We start from the raw sequence: 26,178 nt of genomic DNA on the forward strand, positions 1-26,178 counted from the left end.
TCAACATCAACTAAAACTGAACTAACTCATTGTTTGTTAAATAAAATAAGTTTAGCTTTGGACTCCATGAAGGAAACCACAGTATAATACAGTATGCCTTATCAAAATGAAAAATCTAGCCATGCAAGTTTCTCAAAGTTTGAACTCTTCCTACCAGAAAGTTACAGGTTTCAGAATACAAGTATGCTGCTTCAGTATAATTTTGAGCTTTCAGGACTCAATAAATTAATCAAATATTTGCACAGTGTGAGCAGGTAACATTGTATTTCTTGATAAATCCAAGTCACAAAAAGGCAAAATTTGCTTTTGAACAAAAATTATGCCATTTAAAAAATGGAGACTAGAGCCCACACAACTAGAAGTGATGAAGCCATAATGAACTATGCTCTTAGGCACTTATGAGAACTTTGCCTGTGATATTTAAGTACAACAGCCAGCGGGAGCTGGAACAACTTTAGCTGTATCACCACAGAGCACTGTGAGGACTATTTGCTATTGGTAGGAAAATCTGCAAGCATAAGAAGTCTTACAAAGCCCAATACACTTATTTTTAAACACTAAAAACCATAGTAATGGATTCCTCAGAAATATATGTTCAGGTATGCGCCAGCCATGGGCTAACAATAGATATGGCCTACCCATGTTAGCAGAAGAGATCAAACAGTACAAAATGAAAAACAACAATACTTCATAGTGTTAGCATAGTGCAACGAAATGGCCACATGATGGCAGCAAAACTTTGGAGGATAGAGGATGTTCCCACCACACCCTTAAACAATGAATCAAATATCTCAGCTCTATTCAGGCATATTTCAAGGTTCATTTGAAACAGTAGCAGTGAAGTGAAGGTTACAACTCTGATCTGAAATAAGTGTTGCTGACCTGTGAGGTATCCTACTGTTTGTGTCTCAGAAATGAACAAGTCATGTTTCTGATCTTTGAAGGCACTCCACACAGAGGAACGAGACAGGATTTCATTTACCTATAACATAAAGAGCTGGTAAGTGTCTACATTTAATAACTACTTACAATAGCTGGATGGAAACATTCTACTCTTTACTAATGGTGGTAAGGTCAGTTTTTAGAAATTGACTAGATCTATAAAAATGAACATTTAAGTATCCAAATAGGCATACACAATCCTAACCCAAAACCACAACTATTACACAGGGTAAACAGTTGGTCGCCGTTCGGGTGGGGGTTGAACATACAAGCATGGATATCCCAAGAAGATTTAGTGCTACTGAACAGCTTGAATTTCTCCCTAGTGCTTCTCTTCCCTCACCCATTCAGTTGGTCAACAAGGAGAGCAGAAGCAATGGTAGCAGCCTCCTGCCTCATATGCCAGATAGCCTGAGAAGCAGAACTGTTGCCTTGCGGCAGAATCAGGACGTCAATCTGGATAGTACTTGACAGTCTTGAATGAGGATGGAAGAAGGACCCAGGACTAACTGAACCAGAGGGATGTATGAACAAGATTCTGATTTTAGTATTGCTGTGGGAGTGGAAACGTACACACTGTCTCAACTGGTCAGAGGAATCTGTGTTACTTGGACAATTTATTTTTTAGGTCTCAACTCTAAAGCATGCTCTGTGCAGAGGAATTTTCAAGAATCCAATTTCAAGCTGCAGTTCTCCAGATACTTTACTCTTCACCCACTGCAGTACAGGCTCCGAGAACACCTGTGCATCAATCTTGCCTATCTACTTTCAGATGTCAGCCACCTTCCTGGCACTCTAGGCCTCTCAGACGCTATTTCTATAGTTTGTCTGGTGGCCTACAAGTCTCATCCTCTGCTCCTGATCTTCCCTTCATAGGAAGATATGGATTGACTGACTCATTAAAAGCTGGTTTCAGAGTAGCAGCTGTGTAAGTCTGTATCCGCAAAAAGAACAGGAGTACTTGTGGCACCTTAGAGACTAACAAATTTATTAGAGCATAAGCTTTCGTGGGCTACAGCCCACTTCTTCAGATGCATATGCTTATGCTCTAATAAATTTGTTAGTCTCTAAGGTGCCACAAGTACTCCTGTTCTTTTTTCATTAAAAGCTGTGAATCTGGGATACTCTGCCACTTAACATAGACCACTAGTTGACACAGCTTAAGCACGTCAATAAAGGTTAGGCTGGGAGACATGCTCTCAGGTATACTGGCTCAAAACTGTATCTGTGTATATAACAATTAAGCTTTCTCAAACCCAACGATTCAGAAGATTGTTAGTTAGGGCGACCAGACAGCAAGTGGGAAAAATCGGGACAGGGGGTGAGGGGTTATTAGGAGCCTATATAAGAAAAAGCCCCAAAAATCGGGACTGTCCCTATAAAATTGGGACATCTGGTCACCCCTATTGTTAGTAAGTACTTACCTGTTCTCCATACTGTAGGCTGCGAGTCATAGACTTCAAGGTTTTAACTATCTGAGCCTTCGTGGCAGATGGGCTTTCCAAATTTTCTAGGCCAACACCTTCAAGCAATTTTAGGAGATACGGAACCAAATCTGCTTTCAAAGCCTACAAAGCAAAATTATTGGAGATACTTAATACTATGGACTTTGACAACATTTGAATTGAATGGACTTTTACCAGTGTTTGACTGCTCACTTCACTCTGCTTTAGAACAGTTGTTGCACTAAAGGTTTTTTTTTTTTCGTCTTTTTGAAATAACAGGATCTCTCTTTTGAAGATCCACAATACTCTGAACTGCTCCATTACACCTACTTCTGAAGACAGGTCAGTACAGGTATGCAAACAGCTAAGCTCATGCTGCTGCAGACAAGATAAAAATGCCAGGAAAAAAAGAAAATGCAATGATGTCAATGAAACTTGGACGACACTAAGCTACTCGGTGACAATTATGAAGTGAGTTGGCAATTCTGCTCCGGGTCCACATCCTTGAAGCAAGCACTACGGACACCTTTTTTTTCTACCATTAGAAGTTAGAGAATGCAAGTCATGAGCTACCCGCTCACCTTAGAAGCTTTACAATAAAGTCTAAGTATGTTGTCCAAAGAGCCTGGGGAAGCCTGTACTGCAGTTCTGAGCTATGGGTGAGGGACTTCAGATTCTAGCTTTATCAAACCAGGACTTTTAATAGTACTAGACCGACAATGGGAAAATAGACAAGTTAATAGGCAAGACAGAAGTGAGCACCATCTAGCACTCTAAAGTAGTCAGTAATCACAGGACACAGTTCCTGCACACCTTCTGAACTAATACTAATACTTCTCATACTCAGGTATGCAAGTACTTATACCATTTCTTTAGAACAGCTTGCTTACTTGGGCTACTAAATCATTCTGCTCCTTTTGAAACATTCGATTAAGTGCTTCGCAGGCTAGACCAATCGTATCCAATCGCTTTTTCATTCCATTCATCAAAGGGCCAATGGTCTCAAGTGATGCCATTGCTCGAACACAAAGCTATACATAGAGAAAGAAAAACGTTTGTGCTCTATTGATTGTATTTTTAATCTAAAATTCAAATCATGAGTACTATTGTAACTTCTACATCTACTGTGATGGTCAACTGCAGATATCTGACTGTCCCCTTCACATTTTCCTGGAGTTTTACATGTTTCACAATAGTAGCAGCAGGCCCCAACTGTTGCAGCAGACGTTTGCTGGATGCTTTTATCCATAATTAGGATGAATTAAAACCACTTACTAATCAATCAACCACAGTAATACAGCAAACACAGAAGAAAAACCCACCTATCGTTAGAAGCTATGTTGGCTTAGTTTTAAGAATGTGGGGGTGAAATACCACATAGGTAACCAGTATGGCTATTAGGAGAGTTCTCCGAAGATTTATTCGCCACAAAAGTAATTAAGGGCCTGTCTACAGGTTGTGGTAAAGCGCTCCAACATGTTGTGCTCCAATTACCCCGTGTAGACCTTGCTGGCACACTCCAAAAGGTACCTGGCTTGCATTAACACTACATTACCACAAACTAGTATGTTTTAGAGTGCGTCAGCCAGGTCTAAGTGTGACAGAGCGCTCTACAAATCGCATCCCTCTAGAGTGCTTTGTTGGGCCAGGTAAACAAGCCCTAAGTTGGTATGAACGTACATGCCATATACACTTAGTATATACATTCCATCTAAAAGAAAACCTTAAATGTGGTACCTCATTATCAGACAGCGTGTGTATGACACGAACAGCACTTTTAGGAATAGCATTGTTCTTGTGATTTAGAGCCTGGAGAATCTTGGGGAGATGACCAAGTGGTGGGACTTGATCTGCTAGCTGAGGCTGAGTGCTGAAGAGGCACACGGTTGCCGTTGTTACAGTTTCTAATGTTTCCCCCTGTGAAAGCATACAAGTCTTTGCATTAAATTATTAATTTTCCAGGTCAAAAGTAGCTAGTACATTAAAGAAACCCAGTGCAAGTACTTGCTGTTTCAGATCTGTGGAAAGTCAGAAGTTACGAAGTATTACAGATGCGTATTGATCTCTACAATGATTTAAAGCCAGTACATTTTGGGGGGGGAGGGGAAAAGAATGCATCTCTATTAACAAAAAAACACAAGTTTGCATAAACTCACTGAATACATTGCTTCATTTAAAAAAAGTAGAGTAGAAGTAACTGAGCCAGCCTGGGCTTCAGCCTACCTGAGTTCCTCCAGACAGTGTCCAGGGAATTATTAAAAAAGTCAAATTTGATACCACTGAACCATTGCCTTCCCTCAGAGTTTCAAGCACAATTAATGATTTTGCTCATCCTATGAATAAGCTAAAAATGGATAATTCTTTTTACACTGAGCTGAGTGCTGGGGGAGGCAACCTTGCTCAGCAGTGATGTAACAGGGTCAACAGCAGTATGGGAGGCCAGCGGCACAAACTGAATGTCCATTTCTAACCTGCTCTTAATGTGGCAGTTTATGTTGGCAAGTGCTTTTCCTGTGATTTTTTGTACTGTTAGGTTGAGCTAGACAGGTGCAGTTTTCCTCCAAGCAAGCCATGAAGTTACAGAATGTTTGCGGAACTATCTTGGATTTGCATTCCCCAGTCAATACCCTGAGCTAAAACTCCAATAGGACTTAAAGGAGCAATCAAAAGACAGGGACTCTTGATTGAAGGCATTCAAATTCTAATCGTTTGCTTATTTAGTATTTTTAAAGCGCTTCATCATATCTAAGTGCTTTTGCACAAAATCAGAAATAAGATTTAAAGCTATTTCTATGTTGGAAAGGAAACTGCTACCACCACTGCAAGCAGAAATACAAAACAGCAGCAAGACAGAAGCAAAGTTAACCAAATGCTAATTAGCATCTTACATTATTGCTCTGAAACTTGCCCAACTTTGCCCTTACTATATGTTGAACACAATTTTGAAAGCATAGCTACAAAGGCTTCTTACATGGGGGTTATTTTTCTCCAGCAGTTCAGTGAATTTTTCCAACAGTGCAATAAGAAATTCTCTAGGTTTTCGTAGAACCCAGGCCGGCTGGGCAATAAAGATTCTTAAGAAGACTCCCCCTACAGAAAGTTCACCTTCTGCTTCACCATACACCACAGTAAAGTCTTCAGGCAGCTATATAAAATTGGAGAGGAATAGAAGTTACCATACAACTCAGCAACAAGTCACCTCTCTTATCAGGAAAGAGGCAAATCAGTAAAACCTTGCAACCAATTACAGCCATGATTTCACTAAAGTTTTTTCATTAAAGGAGACTCACATAACACCAGCTTTCTGTTCCCTAAAACACATCCAACACAGAATTGTTCAGCAAAGTTAGCAATACCATAATTTCTTTACAATAACTTACTGTAGAAACACTAGGTACCTGATTCTTTCCTATATAACAAGATCCTGAACTTGGAAGTACTGTATGGTGAGTGGGCATTTTCAAGTAAATCCATGGGTTCAGCTAGTTGCAGTGAATGCAAACATACTAGTGATGGACACGAATCACAAAAGAAATTAAACAACATAGCTGATGAAGACTGAGTTCTATGTATAGAATTAACTGAGGAGAATCTAACGAGCCTGATTTCTTAGTAAATTATCTCAACTTTTATGAAAGACATTCAAATATTTGAAGCTTTACACCAGAACTGGTAGAAAAGTTCCAGTTCAGATTTTTATTGGAACTAACAATTGCATTTTTCCTTCTTGTGTGTTTGACAGTTTTAAATGTGAAACCATCCAGCATGTACTCTACAGGGCACGGTGTGTTGTTTATGTTAAGCTATTTCCTAACACTACTCAATTGTCTCCCCTCAGAAAATGTAGTTCTGACAAGTTACTAGAATTGCAGTGGCAGTGGAAGAGATTCTAATGTGTTAGTCTGTATCCACAAAAACAATGAGGAGTCCAGTGGCACCTTAAAGACTAAGATTTATTTGGGCAAAGACTTTCGTGGGTAAAAACCCACTTTTTCAGATGCAGGGAGTGAAAATTTACAGATTCAGGCATAAATATACTGGCACATGAAGAGAAGGGAGTTACCTTACAAGTGGAGAACCAGTATTTCTTGGTATTGCCACCTCCTCCTCAATTATTGGGAGTGGACCACATCCACCCTGACTGAATTGACCTTGTCAACACTGGTTCTCCACTTGTAAGGTAACTCCCTTCTCTTCATGTGCCAGTATACTTATGCCTGTATCAGTAAGTTTCACTTCATGCACCTGAAGTGGGTTTTTTACAAAATGCCCAAATAAATCTGTTAGGCTTTAAGGTGCCACTGGACTCATTTTTAGGACAGATTTACAAATACTTTATCATACATTTAACAATTCAGACTAGTGAGGTGGCATTTACTATACAACCAATTCAGTTGGCCCAGACATACATTTTTATGTGACAAAAACCTTAATGGCTTACTAACAACTGGAAAACAGAGTAATTTGCTATGATCATGTAACAGAAGATTTGATTGTTTAGAAAGTCAGCATACTGGGGACCAGTTAAGGTTCTCTGATCACAATTTACTTTTGAACGTCACTGTTAAGTTTATATCTTATGTACGTTTGTAGCCCACCTGTGTTTAAATGCTTCTAGCAAGAGACCGAATTTGTGGGGTTATTTGGAGGATAGATTCAGTAATTCTACAGTGTAACTTGTTTTTTAGATGTTAACTGTAGACTACAGTAATGAGAGAGAGCAGGTGGTTTTTGCTAGAAGCATGTCGCTGGCATTTTCTATGCCACTGCAGAGAAAAGGAATGCATGTGAAAACAAAGCATGAGCACTTATTACCAATTTCCCTACAGTTTCTCTTGGGGCCCCAAAATATGAACATTTTTTGCTTTTACCTTCCAGTTAGTGTCAGGGTTGTCCCTCTGAAGTTTAAAGTGCCTATTATAAAAAAGGGAATTAGGTGAATTAAAAGACTATAGATCCTAGATACAACAAAACGTTGGCTCCCATTCAAAATCCCAACCTTCACTCTCCTTATTGACTCCCCCACTCCCTGTCATGTGTAATGGTTAAGCAAGGGTCACATTCCAAAACTCTACCTTCTTTCCCCCTCACTTTCAATTCTCCCTTCTCAAGTTTGAAACAATGTGACCTGTTGGGCTGAGAGAGCACACAGAACTAAGTGCCTTCCTTTTCTCTGGATCTTCATAGGCAGCGGGTGGCCATCAAGTGGCAGTTACATGCACTGCATTGCTTGGTACTTATTATTCACAGTTGTGCTGAGGCTCTACTCAACCCACGTGCTCCACTGGAAGGCATTGCCTTAATCCTTCTCTACTTTTTAATCCATCAGAACTCAAATTTTGTCACAAATGGATATTTCTGTTAATTAATGAGAATGAACTTAAGGAATCAAACTGCTACACAAGTGTGTCACTTAGCAAATACAGTAACTATTTACACAATAAGTCTACATACTCTAGCATCATTTCTCGAACTGTTGTTGATACTCTCTCCCTGGAGAGATCATTCCAAATTAACTCAGGATTTTCATGCGTTCCTTCAAAAATATGAACAGCAGCTTCAGGGTTATCTCTCATGGCATCCATAAAGACTCCAGGCAGAAACTTCATTAGTGTAATTCTAACCTGCAAAAGAAAAGCAATTCCCACCATCTTGTAATATCAAACACCATACCAGTTAAACTCAATGGCATCATAAAAGGTCTTCCTATGTAAAGTTTTTTTTTTAATTATGTATTTGTACAGGACTATGCCAAAATACTTCTGTCTGATAAGAGAAAGCATCATACAAACTCAATTTCATGTCTATTTCAATTAATAAGCTATCTGGTATAAAAACCCAACCGTTAATTGGCATCTCAAATGCAGGCATCTAATGACTAAAAGTCCATTAGAAATCATAAATCTGAGATCACATCTTTGTTATGCTGGTTACTGGTGCTTTTGAGATTTTATACTGAAATCTAACAATTAGAAAGTTATAAAATGATACTAATTCATTTCAGTTAAATAAATACAAATTATATATTTTCTCTTTACATAAAGATGGAAAAAAATAGCTGACATTTTTGATATGCAAGTTTGATTTTCAATCTCATCCGCTATTGAGCATCTACCCTTTAGTCTCCTTCCTGAAAAGATGCCTTTTGTCCCCATCAATGACTTTACATACTGGAAAACCGTATTTCCTAAACCCACACTCCTCTAGATCTACCAATGTGATCTATATCTTACCAGGTACTCTTGCCAACACATGAAACATATCTGTTCTTATGCAAGCTTCCATGGAACATTGCAATCTAATCACATTACAAAAGGTAAAATGTTTTCAGACAAATACCTAATGTTACTATAACTGAAAGATTAGAGAAACTTTCAGTTTTTCTAGCCAGTTTCCCTGTTGTTGTACAATCAGTTTCCCGTGTTTGAGTCTTTCGCAAGCAACAGAAGAGAAAAGCTTAAGAAAACCTTGTGAGCCCACAAAAGCTGTTGGAGGGGGAGGGGGACTCACAGGTAGGTGTAGTAAACTACATTTAACTCTTCAAAGTTGACTGAATTTTGAGTTGTTCAGAACCTCTTTGATTGCAGGGACATCAAGTCCTTTGTGTGAAAAATAACCTAGCAACTTTTTAAATTCACTCTTGCTCACCTTTGGACCCACTAGCTTATCTGCAGTCATTTTGGCAAAAAGCTCTGCTGTCTGGGTTCGGACCTGTGGATGTGTTGAATTGCAGAACATATCTAATAAGTAGATTAAAGCACCTGTTCGGAAAAACAGGGGGAAAAAGTTTAGGTTTTTCCAAATCACAGCAGCCACTAGTTATTCACTGCTCTCAGTATCAGAGCTAAATCTCACACCACCGTGTCTGCAACAGTTTAGATCTTCATTTTGTACAAGTCTATTTTATCAGCCATCCAGAGAATACTGTACCTTTTGCCATGGCCTCTTTAATTATTTTTGTACTAGATGTCAAGGCATAGAGCGTTTCAAGAACAAGCTGCCGACCTGTCAAGATTAAACAGAAATATGAGAGAAACTATGATTGCTGTTATGATCAGTTCTTCCATACAAGATTTATTGGACTGAGCACTACAAAGAACAGAACACTTCAGTTCTGGTGTTAAGCCAACCAAGGAGTTTTTCCTCCCAAAGAACTGATTCCTGGAAAGCATAATAATGAGTAAAAAAATGAAGCCTACCTAATTTGAAAGAAAGGTTTTGAAACTAAGTACAAGTTAGAGATAGCAGGCTTAGAGTCCTGACTAAATTCCAGTTAGGCAAGTATGTTCCATCTATCTAAAATTTACTTTATAAAGTTCATAGCAAAGGTGTCATTCAGGTGAAGACCAACAAGTTGAAACTACAAAAATTGAGATATTGCACAATTTATAGATTTTAGAATTGTAGAGATAAGTATTCAATTTAGAAAGTGAATGTCAAAGAGGTGTTAATTGTACGTTTCCCAAAATGAAAAGCTGGAAATCTAAGTGCTTAAGAGGTGTGTTTGAGCTGAACCAAAAGTTAAGTGCATAAAATGGGTATCCAGGTCATGCATATTACAACATTAAGGATCCTCTCAGGATCAGGTTACAAGTTCAGCTACTTGCATTCCAAATCATTAACTTTTCCCAATTTTTTTTTTTTTAAACACACAAAAAACTCTTTCTACAAGCAACTGCCCAGTACATACTTGAAGGCAGAGAATGCAGGAGGGCCAGTAAGTTGGAAAGAACCATTGCCTCGGCAATATTGTTAACACATTCCTGGTTACAAGTCACTATGTTCACCACCTGCAAAATATCAAAAGCATGAATCATTAGAAAAAAGTAAATTTCCTGGCAAATGGCTAGATCAGTGGTTTCCAAACTTGTTCCACCTCTTATGCAGGGAATGCCACTGGCGGGCCGGGCCAGTTTGTTTACCTACCACATCCGCAGGTTCGGCCGATCGCGGCTCCCACTGGCTGCGGTTCGCTGCTCCAGGCCAATGGGAGCTGCTGGCAGCGGCGCGGGCCGGGGGACGAACAGGCCAATGGGAGCCGCGATCGGCCGAACCTGCGGACGCGGCAGGTAAACAAACCGGTCTGGCCTGCCAGGGGCTTTCCCTGTACAAGCGGCGGAACAAGTTTGTGAGCCACTGGGCTAGATTATACATTTAAGCCACTTTTGGCTAAGAAATGCAGTATTGTATCAGGTAAATTCTCTTGAGGCAGTATGGTCCAGTCCATGGGGCACTGGATTAGGACTCAAGAATTATAGCTCTGCAACTGACATGTTGTATGACCTTGGTCAAATAACTTTGCTTCTGTACCAGTTTCCCTTCCCATACTTTGTCAGGAGTATTTAGCTTACTCTTCAAGGCAGGGACTATCCTACTATGTGTATGCACAACATCTAGCACAATGGGACCATCCCACCCCCCCCAGTCTCGGTCAGCACTTCTAAGCACTACTGTAGCACAGTAGTCTCCAGTGTGTGCAATAAACCTAGATTCAAAACCCAATGTTGAAATTTTACAAGGACATGTACAATGAAGGTGTTAATTCCTAAAAATACATATGTTAAAGTTTTTGGCTATGGTCAAACTAGCCTAAATTAATTAATATATAAGCGCTAAAACCATTGAGAAACTAGTATATCCTAAAACAGTCAGCATTCAAATGTACACCCAATGTTCAGGAACTACCATATGAAGCAGTAAGCTTGGAACAAGGTCAAGATTTTAAATAGGAGCAAGTTATGACTGATATTTGACAGATTTTAACAGAACAGTTTCTATCTGCAAATTAAAAAATTGCAATTTCTTAACGTAGCCTGGTGTACCTGGCTCATCCATGCAACAAACTACATTCAGCATCCATGTGATTGGATACTGTGGGTTGGGTACACACAAATATTGCTTAAGCAATGTTTTTACCTCTAAAGCCAACTGCTGCACTTGACCAGCTCCATGGACACGCAGAAGAGAGAATATCAGCTTAAAGTGACCTATGCATTCACACTCAGAACCTATAAAAGGAGGAATAAGTTATTTTACCATTGGAAAGAACACTTACCGGAGAGCTTCCCAATCAATGTTATACACAGTATGAATTACTTTAAAAGACCATCCTTGTGTTCATAAAATGGAGTCCTGGTCCATAACCAGGACTCCTAGCTACTGCAATTCAAATAAGTAACCACACATAAAATATCTGAAAAAGCTGCCTGCATGTCCAACTGTGAAAGCACCAAGCCAACTGAAAAATAGCTAGTTCAAAGAAAGGGGATCAGTATAGGTTTTGCTCCATTAGAATGGGACTATTGGAAAACCAAGTACTGAGTAGATAAAAAAATAGGATGTATAGTTTCAAGTTTGCAGGAACTGGCGAGCACCTGCCAAACACGATAAGTCAGTTAAATCAAATACATTTTAACTGATAGATAGTTCGAACTGTTTTCCAGACATTAAGCTATTTCTGCTCTTTTGCTGTTACAAAGTTAATCCATTTTTACAGAGTTAACATACATTTGACACTAATGTTCAGTTTCTATTTTCAAACACTTTCATGCCAATCCTACCCCGTGGTCTTCTCTGCAAGAACTTGCTGCCTGTCAACTGCAGAACTGCTAACATGCCGACCTTCAGTGTTGTAAGAATTAAATTTAGAGAACACTTAGTTCTAATCTTTTCCAAAGTGAGCTTTCACTACTTGTAGGGACATGACCAACAGTCACATTTCTGCTTCCAGTGTTACTTGTAATGTATGAGATTACTACTTTCAGTTACAGTAGTTTCCTGTATTCTTCCTGTTTATTTTGTGCATTTGACAGCTCTTCAGTTTTGGGACTGCCCACTCCTCCTTAAAGAAAAGGCCCTTAAAGTCAGCAACAGAAGAGCCAAAACCACCCCACCTTCGTTTTTAAAATAGATACGATACTTTTAAATATTTTTAAATTCCTTTAGCAAAATTTTTTCTTTAAGTTAGCATTGACAGTAATCCCCCTTTGAAGGAACACAGAGAAACAGTTTCACTTTAGACACAATTTTTATCTTCAGTTTCAGTCTGCAACTGTCAGAGAACCTGATTAGAACCCAGGTTGTTCTGGAAAGACTTAAAAAAACCCCATCACACAACCTTTAAATGAAAGCTCAGCTTGATTACACAGAATGTAATATATAGTAGTTCACCAAAACTCCCATCCCCCCTTTGCCCCCTTCAGAATAGCCTATTCTGCGGATAGAACTTTACTAACAAAAGAAGTCATTTTTCTCTACTTCTGAATAGGTCTAGGCTGCATCCCCACCACTCCAAGAAAACTTCAGTGTTGTAGTATTATTGCACATCCAAAGACATGAATTAAGAATTTCTAATAAATTTTCCTCTAGGAATAGTTTCCATAGAACTAAACTAAAAATTTAGCAATCCAGTGTGTTTGAAGAGTGTCTTCCCTCAAAATACTAAAACATTTTCTACCATCCCTGGGGTTCCATCCTTTAAACAAAGCTATGCTAGGACACATTTTTTATTTTGTTGTTTTTTTAAAGTGGGTTGGTTTTCAATAAACCTTTGAAAACAGTACAATGACTCTGCAAAATGATCCTGATATTTCACAACCTGTATTCACACCCCTTTTTACCATAGTGACTAAAAAAACTGAAGAGACTTTACTCTGTTGGCAAAAAAATTGCTCTCCTTGGAGAAGTGGTTAAGTAGATTTCTGCAGGACTGATGTACCAAAAACCACCTTCTCAATGAAATTCACTATTTTCCTAGCAAAGAATTCTATCAATGCTGCTGTTAAACTATTTAAAGATCTGCTAAAAGTATTCCAGAAATACTCCTTTTAAGACAACTAGCTAGCCAGCAGCATGAATCTCTATAGCTTGGCAACAAGTGCAGGTTTAGTGCTAGAGACGTATCTAAAATAAAATCTAGAATAAGGTCATTTTCAAGGTGCTGCTTATTGATTAATTCAACGTGTTTAAGTTTACCTGGGTTGTGTTTTATGACATTTCTCAGAGCCTCCAATGCCATTTCAACCCTCCGTAACCGGTCTCCATGTTGATCAGACTCTACTTTCCCAGTCTGTGTGATAGCCATTAACGTGTGAAGGTACTGTGCCTGTGAGCCAATGTAATCCAAAAGGCTTGCAGCAAAAGCTTTTGGAAACTTGAAATAATGAAGAGATCAGTAAGTGTACATAAGAATCTTTATAAATTATTTCAAAAACAAGTACAAAGCATTCTGCACTAGAAGTATTGAACTGCATTGTATAGCAAGCTCATACCTAAGGAATATATGGTCAAAAGCCATTTTCATATTCAGTAAAGTGGCGATTCTCAGCTTTTCCATACCAGAACCTCCCCTTCCACCAGTGCAGGATCTAGCTAGGATTCCTTTCCAATTTAGCAGAAAGTTCTGACCCTCAGTGGATAACTATTGTATGTTCACACCAGTCTTACTGTAATGCCTATTTTTCCTCTTCTGACATGATAGTTCTACAGTTTAACTACAGGTAAAAGCTGTTAAGAGTTTGATGATGTGACCAAGCATCACCATCTTTGTTGAGAAAGCATAAAACTAATAGCTTAAGAGAGAAGAGTGTGGACTACTCAAGCTTTTCTAAGGAAGTATTTAGCCATTTAAAATTGTGTCAAAATGCCCGTGCACCAAATTCTGACCAAACCCATGCTTTTCTTTGCCAGTGAGAATTTCAATTTGATTCTTGTCTCTCCTTTTAATTGGGAGAGAAACAAGATGATACATCCTAAGCAAATGGAAATGCTTAAGATCATAGTCTACACTAGAATGTTGTGGCACCTTAGAGACTAACAAATTTATTAGTGGTCCACGAAAGCTTATGCTCTAATAAATTTGTTAGTCTCTAAGGTGCCACAAGTACTCCTGTTCTTCTTATTGCGGATACAGACTAACACGGCTGCTACTCTGAAACTAGAATGTTGAGATACCCTGAGAAGTTAACAGGAGCTACAGATGCCCCAACTTTAGAGGCATATTTCTAATACAACTGCTGAAGCTTTTGTGTAAAAGTTTCCTGGGCAGTGTTAACTCTTGATACCCTTCACAAAGTAAGTACCATTTGAAAGACCAGCTTGAGGTTTCTCCACAAATAGCAAAATTAACAATCTCACCTCTAGCTGAAAAGTAGGGACTTCATTGTAAACTCTAACAAAAATCTCTCCCACAATAAGTTCTTTTGCATGGTCACTGAAGACAAATTCAGATCCAAAGCTTTTGTCACAATCACCCTTTAAGAAAAAAAAAAATTATGCTTTGTTAAATATATTTACAAAATGACCTACCATATACAGAAAAACATTTTATAGCGGTATGGAAAAGAGTTAACTGCTGAGACTCCAATATTTCCAATGGAAACACAAACAAGGCAAAAGCAACAGCACAAGACTTCATACAAATGTGTTTTAAGTTTGTAAAATAAAGCAGTGAGAGCAAAAGTATCTGAGAAGTTGGCCAATGTAAGGTTCCCCTCAGTGGCTGGATAATTAAAACTGCATGAGCAGATTTTTCCTGAGCTTTAAAAAGCTTCCTAGAATGTGAGCATATCAGATTATTTAAGGCAACCTAGAGAAAGGCCTTTTTTTTTTTTTTTTTTTTTTATAAGAAGTGCCTCACTCTTTTTATCATGCTTTCTTGTTCAGATTCCAGGAATTCAAGAAGTTCAGCTCTTGTCCCATTGTTCCAGATCAAGTAGGGGCTCTCTGTGTTGCTGTTGAGCATCTTCAGAATCTAGGAGACAGCATAAAGAGTTTAGGCAAATAAGTGGGTTTAACAATTCTACACAAAAAAGCAAATTCAGAGTTTTAACACTATTCCAAGAAGAGAGATCATATGGGGGTGGGGGGAGAGAAGAGGGGAGGACTATGGCCTTTGTGAAGATCTGGTTCAGATTATGTGGCCCATTAGCTAGATCTTGGATTTCAGGAGTAGGCTTAAGGCCAAATTTTTCAGATATGATTTTTTTTTGGCTGGTTTTGCATGCATAGTTTTTCCATCTCTTCTTTCTACTCCACACATGCCAGAAACTAAACAGCAGCAGCTCCCCCATGCAGCCACAATTGGAAGCAGGGCACCTTCATAGCCTATGCTGTAGCTCCTTCCCTTGGACCTGTGTTTGGGCTTCAGTATTACTCCCTAGCCTGCAAATGCTTCCTTTCCCTTCCACACTGCTGTCTGAAGTCAACCTCCTCCCCTCCCCTTCTTCATCCCTATGCTCTCCTCTTCATGCTCTTTTCCAACCCCGTCCCCCCCCTCCCCACACACACACACACACTTCAGGAGATGACCCTGAGAACCTCATAATTGTACTTTACACTGCCCACTGTCCTCTGCCTGTTCCAGCTCCAAATAAGCTTACCTTGAACCACCACCTTTACCTTCCTTGTACTCCCTGAAACCCAGCTGAGGACTCAGCCACTGTCCTCTCCTTTGTTCTCCCCACTCTCCCAATCATCAGAGCAAAGGCATTGAACAGTAAATGGTATGAGGGGCTAAATGGAGAGAGAGTCTTTCCTTACTTCCTTTGTGGAGCATTTCATCTGGTTCTTCTCCCTTTCTTCCTCCAAATGGTTATATAGTCTCCACCATACACATACTGCAAGGCCTGGTTTGCCATCTTCCTCATCTCAGCTCCCCACCCGCACATAAGTGACATCCATTTCAGAACACTTGGAAGTCACATTTAAGCGAGAGGACTCAAGAATCCACCTGCATCTTTGGTATTACTCCACACTCATATTGGTCACTATTTTTTTTTTTAAATAAAACATTGTTTGCTTTGTCACTTACCTCTAACTACAAACTCATCTCCTGTTTCTTCCCATGCTCCCACCACACACCCCATAATTTACTCTGATAATTTTATTTACTTTCACCTTCTCTGCTGCTTTTATCCTTCTGTACATTGTTGCTCCCTTCTTTTAAACACTATAGTCTTTAAATTCTACCCCTGCATTGGCTTTTGTTTCCCAATACCATGCTGTCTACCCCAAACCTTGGCATCTGCAACCCCTGAATTCACTTTCTGTTCCTATCTTTGTGCTGCAAAGTGCTGTACCTGTCATACATTTTGGGTTAAGGGTGTTCACCTGCATCGTTGGGTCAATTCAAGACTTCAGTTTTTATTAAGGTTTAAAAAAAAATTGACTAGATAGCCACTGTTACCTAGGTACTGTTCTAAAAACATTCATAAAAAAAAATCAGTAGAGTTCAGTTCTAAAGATCAGAAGTTTTCAAGTCATTTCACTGGGAAATGGTTATCAAATTGCACTTCATTTCTCAGCAGTCAGGCTGCTCTGGTTTATTTGTTACTGTGGCTAACAAGTAAGGTTTTAATAAACAAAAATCATTTCTTGTAAGTTATTTGTTTTACACAACATCACTTTGGTTGCCTTAGACATTCTAGTACCTCAATAGGAGCAGCCACAGCAAGTTTCCTTGCAACATATGGTGTCAGCATTCCAGCCAAGCTTTTCCTGATTGTTGGATTTTCAGGTGTAACTTGTTCTTCACACAAATACCCTCCAAGACGACTCAAAGCAAGAAGACTGAGTTTGGCGAGACTATTGGCTACCTCCTGTAAATGAAAAATACATACATTTTAAAAAGATCAATCCTATTATTGAACTTGAACAGAAACCTGAAGCTGGCTAAAGAGAAATATCAACTACCTTTTTTAAAAAAAAAAAAAAACCTCTTGAAAATAAGTTGTCCAATTTTTTTTTAATGCCTTGCATGATCATAAGCAAATTCAGTTCTTTAGTTTACTTCTTGTTTATGCGCCAACCTTGACAGACAGAAATATGCATACATCTGGGCACAGCACTAGGTGTTGCAGAACAGCAAGAGATACTAACAGTTTTTGACATGTTACACCAATATAGTTTGTCTGCATCTACCTGTGTAAAGCCCATGAAGAAAACTAGATGAATTTGGGGCTTTAAACTGACATGAAAATTTCTTAATTCATAATTTAAGGGGATATTTGACCAAAGAATGGCCATTTCTAGAACAAAGACATTTTTATGAGATATGTAAACCTTTGTATAATGATTCAACAGTGCACTAAAAGATGGTATTTTTTTGCATCCTGGCAAGGCTCCTCATTGAGCTGATCCCGACCCACAGGTTTTACAACCAGTTGAAGTTCTACAATTCTGCTATGAAGGAGTCTGTTATGGTGCTAATATTAATTTAAGAGGGGTTTTTTTAAGATAAAAAGTAGTGTTTCTGACAACTAACAAGCTACTTCTTCAGTTCTGGACTATCTGCATCTAGTATTTTCCTGCTTATTTTTCTACGGGGAAAATCTGTACTATATGTGGATAATAATGTTTATGGCCTATCTGGATCACATCATTTTATCTATTCCCATAAAAAAATTAATGCCATCAATAATATATTGATTTATTGTAATATACATTACAGGGATGTTGTAATTATCCCAAAACCAAGCACTGTAAGCTAGAAAATTCAGAGTTAACATGGTTATGCTTAAGAAATTTTAACATAAAATATGGAAGTGCACATTTAGGGCACCCAAACCATATTCACTCTGCCCCATACAATTATCATATTGTTACAGTTAAAACATTTTAGCATTTATGGTTCCAGATTAGATGGAAGTAATTTTTAACTCAGTCATGTAATTTGGGGAAAATGTTGTATTTTTCATACCTAACAGAGTTTGAATCTGTGCTATACAAGCTAAAAACTGAACCTCAACTGGCACTTCCATAATCTATTCCCAACAAATTAAATTACAAGAGAAACTTGTATGTACAGTCAACTGAAACAAATTCACTTAACAAGTTTAAGCATTATTACTCAGGAAATTATTACTCCCAAGAGATGGTAACCAACATCCATCTTAAAGTCTGAAATAGAGTCAATTATAGGTTGCTCATAAATATTACCTGCTGATTAGAATCTTCACTCTTCTGAATGCCACTCTCTTCTAGTGTATAATCATAGTTAAAGAGGTAACCGAGTAAATACCACAAAATTCCAGCTTGAAACAAATGTGTTTGTAGCCAGTAATCGACAGCAAATGAACTGACACATTCCACTCCCAAGGAAGCCACTCGTGGAATGTTCTGAGGAATGAAGGAGAACTGGTATTCAGTATTTTTGGTGACTGAGGAAAATTTTAACCTAAAGGAAAAAGTTAAATAGCATACCAGCAAATTCATCAACAGGAACAATGTTTAAGATTTTGACTCTCTTAGCTAAATGTAATGGGTGAGATACTAAGGATCTGAATAAACTGATGAAATTTGAAGTCTACAGGGGGAGGAAAAAAAGGCTTACGGTGTTCACAACTTCAGCATAAGCATCTACATAAAGCTTCAGGGGACATATGGCTAGAGCTGGTTGAAAATTTTCCAACAGAGGGGAGCAGTGCCTCTCCAGAGCCCAGTCTCCTGTGCAGCTGGCCAGCAGCTGGAGTGACTGGTGTTAAGCTGTCCTTGTGTGGTAACTAGGGAGGCAAGGAGCCAGTCAGGCATCTGGAAATTAGGGTTCTTCCAAAAATCTGTTCTGTGGAAAAAAATTGCATTTCTGACTTTTTGTTCCACTTCAGAACAAACATTTTGAAGTTTTCAGCAGAATGGATATGCTGGTTACCTCTCAGCTCCACATGTGTCCTTCAAATAATTGAGTTTTGGTTAACCAGGGTTTTGATAAAGTTTTCACTGTATTCAGAAGCAAAAAAACACAGCAGGGTCAGACTTTTTGCATTTAATATCCTGCTTTCCCTCACGCAGTCAGGGGTAGCTCCAGGCACCAGCGCAGCAAGCGCGTGCCTGGGGCGGCAAGCTGCGGGGGGCGGCCTGCTGGTTGCTGTAAGGGTGGCAGTCAGGCGGCCTTCGGCGGCGTGCCTGCGGGAGATCCGTCGGTCTCGCGGTTTTGGCGGCAATTCGGCGGTGGGTACGCCGAAGCCGCGGGACCGGCAGATCACCCGCAGAAACGCCACCGAATCCACTGGACTGGTGGACCGCCCGCAGGCATGCCACCGAAGGCCGCCTGACTGCTGTGCTTGGGGCAGCAAAAAACAGAGCCGCCCCTGCACATAGTGCAATCAAGATGGACTTCTGCTGCTACAAGTTGCTTTAATAGGCTCCAGTCTGCAATTCTTCCACACTGTTCAGCATGGACACATTTGTTGACTTGTATTACATTTTGAACAAAAAACTTATTTTATACTTCCTTTTAGAAATCAAACTTTGAAGAGCTCATCTAAAATAGTTCTTTAAAAAGAATAGTTATATACATTTACTTCTACAGTGATGTTCTGTAGGAGCCGTCTAATAGTTGACTAGCTCAAGCACTTCACATGAAGTTGTTAATTGATAGACTGCACTAAGTATTGCAAAGATCTGTTTAATGGAAAGTAAAATCTTTAAGTTCTGTGTGTTTTGCAAGAGCTTTCAAATGGATGTCACTCAAAATACTTTTACTACATTCTCAGCTGATTACGTTTATTTCAATATTCAAAGTAAGGTAGAAGTAACCTCAAGTAATTATACCAGCTTTGGATTTCGTAGGCCAGTTTTTGAAGGTTTACCATTGAGTTCTCTTTTTAGGTTTTAAGTCAGAGCTTTAGATTTTGTTCCTTATATCAGATGTGCCACTTTCTTCCTAGTGCAGCAATGCTATTTTAAATCACCAGCTAAAGGAATTTAGACTTGAGATTTTTTTTCTACTTATAGAAGACAAAGTAAAATTAAATATTAGAGTAAAAATAAAGACAGTTAGTCTGCCTAGGTAACTGAATAACTGGTGAAATTCTCCTTTGTTACATAACTTTAAATTCAGAGTAATACCATTAAAACCCATGGAGTTACTGGTTTTTAAGAGTTGTGAAACAGAACAGAATTTGGCCCACTTGTGGAACGTAAGCCAGGATGGTGGCCCACTACTCCCTTCTCACCAATTTGAGAAATATTCTGACAGATAGCATTTTCATCTACTGTAATTGGTAGATAGGGAAGTACAAGAACAGTAGAACCAAAGACTAGGATTTAAATTTAAGTGGAAATACTTGGAGTCAGAATGTACGGATTTGTCTCCACACAAGTTGCACTTGTTTTCAAACCAATCTGATTAAACTAATGCAAAACCCGCTGTAGATGATCTGATCTGTTTAAACCAAACTTGTCTGGGTATAGCTTGCATCTTGTAATTTACAGACAGAATTTAAAAGGTGAAAAAAAGCAATATAAGCTAGATATAATAAAACTTATAGGTGCAAGCTAAATGTATATAAGAATCTACACAGGGAATTTGCACCATTTAATTAAGCCTGTTTAAAAAAGTTACACCTTTAATTAAATCAGTGCAAGTTTGTGTGTGGACCAAGCCTCTTATTTGTGTCAGACAGACTGCAAGTATCTGTACTATTGGGAAATTAACAAAACAGTTTTTATAAAACTTATTTTGAGAATTAGTCTCATATAGTGGCTCATTTTTTGTACTGTATTTACAACACCACTTAAATATAAAACAAGAAACTACAACAGCTTAGGTAGTAAGCCAGGAGATCTTACCTTGCCATAATATAGCACTCTACAGAGATCCTTGATGATATTAGGCATTTCAGTGATCTTTTCTCTGCACTCCTCAAACTGAGCTGCCACACTGTAACACTTGCTTATATGCCCACATACCTACAAACAGAAACACTTTCCTAAGCCACACAATTAATGTAATGTACTGCATATTCCTTGAACAGGAGACGGACATGCAAATTTAAAAAAAACAAAACAACTTTGTATTAGCTGCACAAAGCCTCTTAAGAAAATGGTATACAAAAGGTATGGCCCAACATACTATTAAGTACTGTTTTACAATTTCTGTATTACTTACCTGTACAGACATGTCATCTGGTTTACTGGAGCGAGTCAAGACTGCCACACAACGATTAAATGCTTCTTGCAACACCTTTAGGGATTAAAAAGCTGTAAGGGTTAGAATTCATCATAAGCCTAAAGAAAGTATCTTTCTGCAAAAAGTGTAGCTTTACAAGCTTTGTTTCAATAAAGCCTGCACAGGTCTGTAAATCTATTAACTCCTGTTATAGTTTAACAGCTGTCCTGTGCAGCAAAACGATTTTGCTTTCGCTGTTTGGGCTTCATGAGGACATTTTACATCCATAAAGGGAGATTTACGCTACTTCACATGAATTGTCCATCATGTAAAGATGATCTCCCTTGAAATATCTAGCCATTTCACACTGCCATCATAGCTTAAGGGAGTTTTTAGAAGATTCTTAATACAAGCACTTATAATTATAGTGGTGTCCTCTTCTCCCAGATGTGCTATTGAGGAGTATTCATTTGGAATAACCAAACCATGCTCAAATGGTTTGCTCTCACCCTTTAAAGCAAGTCACTATTTTTTATGGGGTGTTTTTTTTTTTTTTTTTGCACAAAACAAGCACAATACAGAAGCCCACTATAGACAGTGCCATTCCATGTAACAGCCACTAGAACTTGTTCTGGAAGACAAGTGTTATGTAAATCAATTCAAAGCCACTTTGTGGAGGGATGAATTAGTTTGCTCCATAAGGAGATCCCTACTGCCCTCCATCCCTCCCATTTCAGAGGAAACAATGAAAATGTTTCTTGCAGGAAGGAAGTGGGCATATGTGCAGATAACACTACAACATCAATTTTCTTCTGCCCCCCTCCCCAGTTGATTATCCAAGAAGTAGTAACCATCAACAAACAAGCTGTGAAAACAGACGTGCTTATGAGTTTCTTTGGGCTTACCTCTATTCCATTCTCTCGCCGCAGTTCTTCTGCATTAAGTGCTGAACAATTGACTGTGTGGAAAGCCAGCTCTGCAGCAGCAGGCAACAAAGGAGATTCCTTGGAAAACAGAAGATCATCTGAAGTTTCTAGGGTAATGGTCTTAATCAGCATGGGATAGCCTGCATATTTGTAAGGTTTCAAATCTGAAGGATAAACAGAAATTGAAATGTAGCAAATCTGATACACATTTAGACACTGCTAGTTAGTGGCTGAGGATTTTATCTTGATCTGCTTCAGATTACTAAATTACTCTTTCACAAAATGTTTTCTCCTCCTTCAGAGCCAAGCTATGCGTGAACACAAGGTTGGCTCATCTGACAAGTAGGATTATTTCTGTAGCCCTTGAGATTTTTCTAGTAATGCACAAACCAGTCTGCCGTCTTTCACAGCATGTGTCTAGCCTACTTCAAGAAATTAAGTGAAAAATAAACTGTTAATGTTACCGAGTCAGTTTTAGTAAGAGAACACTAAATTGGGAAGGTTGGGAAGTTCTTTATATTTAATGTTACAGAATGACTGCTGAAACTTGAGTCCATCACCTTCTCACATAAGGCATCAAACCCTCTGAATGGGTTTCAGATGGGCTTAAATGCAATTCTAAACAAAACTTTTAATTTGCTATAGAACATGACAATCTATATGTTAATGTAGTATTTGGCTTAATACATCTAATTGAATATTATGGGTGACCTTTTCCACACAAGTCAAGAGAGATACAGCTGTAGTACCCTAAGCAACATGCCATATTGCATACAAAGTATTTTATACGTTACCATACATGGTAATGCAATGGGTTCCCAGGATGGTTAGTCAATAATTATTAGACCACATTAGTCATCTCTCCTCCCTGCTAGAGACTGCAGAGGAGGAGGGTGGCGTTGGAGCTGGTACATGCAGAGTCTACCCATCCTTGGGACTATGCAACAGCAGGGGGAGCCCTGTCCAGAAGGATGCAGTCAGTTTTCAACTCCCTTTGGACTATTTGAGTAAAGAGTAAAACAGGACAAAGAATCTTAGTACATTTAAGAATGAGAAAGTCACACTGCACATGTGCAGCATGCACTACTTTTATGTTTAGAACTATTTAAGGGACATTTTGTAAGTACTAAAAAGTTTTCTTTGAGAACTCAACTTTCAGTCTTGCCAGAGAAGAAGAGACCTTTGAGTGCAAGAGTCAGACATTTAACTGATGAAAAAAGTCTCTTTTCTTCATTAGTGATTTTCAAAAACAGGCAAACATGTAACAAATTGTATTGCTAAATGTTCACCTTCAGCCTTGTTGCCATCTCCTGCTATTTCAAAGCACCTGAAAATGTTAATTGAATAAAATGACTTTTCAGTCACAATTACAATACTACCAATTGTTATTTGACTAGAGAGTTTCCAGCACAGTGATAGTGAGTCTTGGTCCACCACTGACAAGATATGACACAGAAGTTACTATATTTTCTGTTATCAGATTTTTACTAGATATCTGGGTATCTTTACTGGGTATCAACAAAAAAGCATGATAGTTAGGGCCCTACCAAATTCATGGTCCATTATGGTCAATTTTACAGCCATAGGATTTGAAAATTGGTAAATTTCATGTTTTCAGATGTTAACATCTGAAATTTCACAGTGTTGTAACCGTGGGGGTCCCAACAAAAGGGAATTGTGGGTGGGGACTGCAAACCTGTTGGGGGGGGGGATCCACCCTCACTTCTGTGTGCCTTCAGAGCTGGACAGAGTGGGAAAGAGGAGGTGCGGAGCTATCTGCAGCTGGGAGAGAGACCCAAGAGCAGCCCTGCAGGGACAGAGCAAGTCCTATCCTGCCCCAGCTCTGCCCATATTAGCAGCCAGGAGCCGCCTTTTCTGGGGCATGCTTAGGAAGAAGGAAAGATTGGACCCACGTCCACAAGCCTCCTCCAGCTGCAGGAACCTCTGGGGCTGTTGCGCAGTCCAAGAGCACCTTGCAGCAAGGGGAGGCACCCGAAGGTGGATCTGGTCTCCCCCCCCTCCACCTGAGCAGCTGTGCAGAGGATGGACAAGTCCTGTCCCTCCCCAGCCCAGTCGGAACTAGGAGCCCTCTTTGCTGCGGCATTCCTAGGAACAAGGGGACATCGGATTTCACAGGAAAAGGCTTATTTCATGGTCCTATTTCACGGTTCGTGTCATGTTTTTCACGGCCATGAAATTGGTTAGGGCCCTAATGATAGTGTAGAGAGGAAGATGAAACTAGATAAAAAGCCCTTCTATTTAACTTTTACTATGTTAAATATGAAGCTTCCACATTTCATGAATTTTTTGTATTTTCACTATTTCATGAAAAGAAATTTCAAAATTAATGCATTAATAACTCAAAGCAGCTTCAAAAAGCTGCTCTGAAAAATACAGTGGAAGTGATATTTCTGAGTCAGCATGCCCACCTTCTTTGTGTCTGTTGAAGAGGATGCTTTGAGTTTTCAGAATCAAGATGATATTCTCTGGATCTGGGCCATCCACCACTTTGGCAGATTTTGTGCATAAGAACTCATATGCTTTGTTCACTTTTTCAAACATATCCTGCAGATAACAATATGGACAACGTCAAGCTGTTACCTCACAAAAGCGGATTATTTAACCAAGTCTCAAAACTCACTTGCAGCTTCAACCTATTTTCCCTATTTTGATTTTGAATTGGTAAATGACGACATTACCTATATTACACCATTGCAAGTGAAATTTCAAGGGAGTGTCACATCGGAGAAAACTCTGAAAAATAGTAACGGTGTATGCTGCTATAGTAATATTTTTCTGGTTCCCAGATCAGTTTTTTTCTATTAAGTCTTTCAGTGAAGGTGTAATCCTGCACTTAGTCTTACCAATGAAAAACCGGTTGATATTACAAATTTAGCATTATGGCTTCACCGTAGAATCAAGTGAGTGGAAGAGTGGGCTGTAAGAGTGCAGTTTTTTCAGACAGATAGGTCTGGTAGTTATTGTAAAGAAAGTTACACATTATCTTTATTTTGTATTTAAATGCCTCATCCTTTAAAAACCCACAAGATTATATGCAGTGCATGTCATTTCCTGGCATGATGGAATGAGATTATTTGTTATTCAGAGTCCCTCTGAAGAAAGTAAGTGTGTAGTATTCCAATTAAAATGCTATGAACCTCTAGAGTTTGTGCAAGTGTATTCTGGAAGAAAGTGACTTGCTCTGAAAACTCTACCAATGTAAATATTCATTAAAAAAAATCAGACAAACCCATTAAATCATAATCTCAAAAAAGTCACAGTGTAAACTAAAATCATATAGTACAATACATACCCTCCCTTCTGGGTTCTTATCAGGGTGATATTTTTGTGCCAACCTGAAGTAGGCTTTTCTGACCTTGCTCTCATCATGCCTATCAGATGCAGACAGAGAATTTCATGTTATATATAGAACACGTCAATAAGATAATAAATTCTCATACCAAAAGTGAATAAGAACCAATTTACATTTTCAAAACTACCGACCTCTAGAAATCAAGAATCATGAGTCAGACCCTCCCCACAAATCTTTAGATTTTTTAAAAAGATATCACATTTTAGTCTATGTTTGACTTTTTAACTCATCTACAAAGTGTGATCATTTCAGGTTGAAAAGTCAACCTCTAATGCACATCTCTCCCTCGCTGTTCAGGAGACTTGCCCTTACATCCCAAGAGGTGGAAACTGCCATCCACTTCCTATTACTGTCTGAATTCTCCCCACCTAATTTCAAGACTGAAACAGATGTTTTTTCCAAATTAATGGAAGCACCACTTTTTAGATACAGAGATTAGCCTATTATCAAATCAAAGAGTTTTGGATTTTTTTCAGCATTTATTCCTTGCTGAATAAAGGTTGCTTCCGTCATTAGTATAATTTAAAAGCCTGAAATACAATGCCATCTGATAGTTAGTTTTCAGAGGTCTCCAGCTTTGGGTACCATACGCTGAGTTCAAAATTT

At 38.8% G+C, this 26,178-nt stretch overlaps 1 protein-coding gene across 2 annotated transcripts in view; it reads right to left on the reverse strand.

The window, feature by feature from the left end:
• The window catches only part of DNAJC13 (DnaJ heat shock protein family (Hsp40) member C13), a 101,514-nt gene that overhangs the window by 6,347 nt on the left and 68,989 nt on the right, over nt 1–26,178 (reverse strand). For both annotated transcript variants that reach the window (XR_008443974.1, XM_054019670.1), the window contains exons 35-55: nt 25,513–25,591; nt 24,629–24,764; nt 22,179–22,363; nt 21,274–21,348; nt 20,955–21,074; nt 18,324–18,503; nt 16,817–16,984; nt 15,025–15,138; nt 14,523–14,639; nt 13,362–13,539; nt 11,304–11,395; nt 10,078–10,177; nt 9,318–9,392; nt 9,036–9,148; nt 7,842–8,011; nt 7,259–7,301; nt 5,359–5,532; nt 4,125–4,304; nt 3,278–3,418; nt 2,367–2,510; nt 883–982 (exon numbers count right to left, since the gene is read on the reverse strand). Coding sequence is in view for 1 of the 2 variants with exons in the window: in XM_054019670.1 (XP_053875645.1) it covers nt 883–982; nt 2,367–2,510; nt 3,278–3,418; nt 4,125–4,304; nt 5,359–5,532; nt 7,259–7,301; nt 7,842–8,011; nt 9,036–9,148; nt 9,318–9,392; nt 10,078–10,177; nt 11,304–11,395; nt 13,362–13,539; nt 14,523–14,639; nt 15,025–15,138; nt 16,817–16,984; nt 18,324–18,503; nt 20,955–21,074; nt 21,274–21,348; nt 22,179–22,363; nt 24,629–24,764; nt 25,513–25,591 (2,684 nt within the window). In the remaining variant the exon portion in view is untranslated. The remainder of the gene's footprint in view (nt 1–882; nt 983–2,366; nt 2,511–3,277; nt 3,419–4,124; nt 4,305–5,358; nt 5,533–7,258; nt 7,302–7,841; nt 8,012–9,035; nt 9,149–9,317; nt 9,393–10,077; nt 10,178–11,303; nt 11,396–13,361; nt 13,540–14,522; nt 14,640–15,024; nt 15,139–16,816; nt 16,985–18,323; nt 18,504–20,954; nt 21,075–21,273; nt 21,349–22,178; nt 22,364–24,628; nt 24,765–25,512; nt 25,592–26,178) is intronic.

This window comes from Malaclemys terrapin, chromosome 2 (assembly GCF_027887155.1).
Source record: "Malaclemys terrapin pileata isolate rMalTer1 chromosome 2, rMalTer1.hap1, whole genome shotgun sequence".
Taxonomy (NCBI): Eukaryota; Metazoa; Chordata; order Testudines; family Emydidae; genus Malaclemys; species Malaclemys terrapin.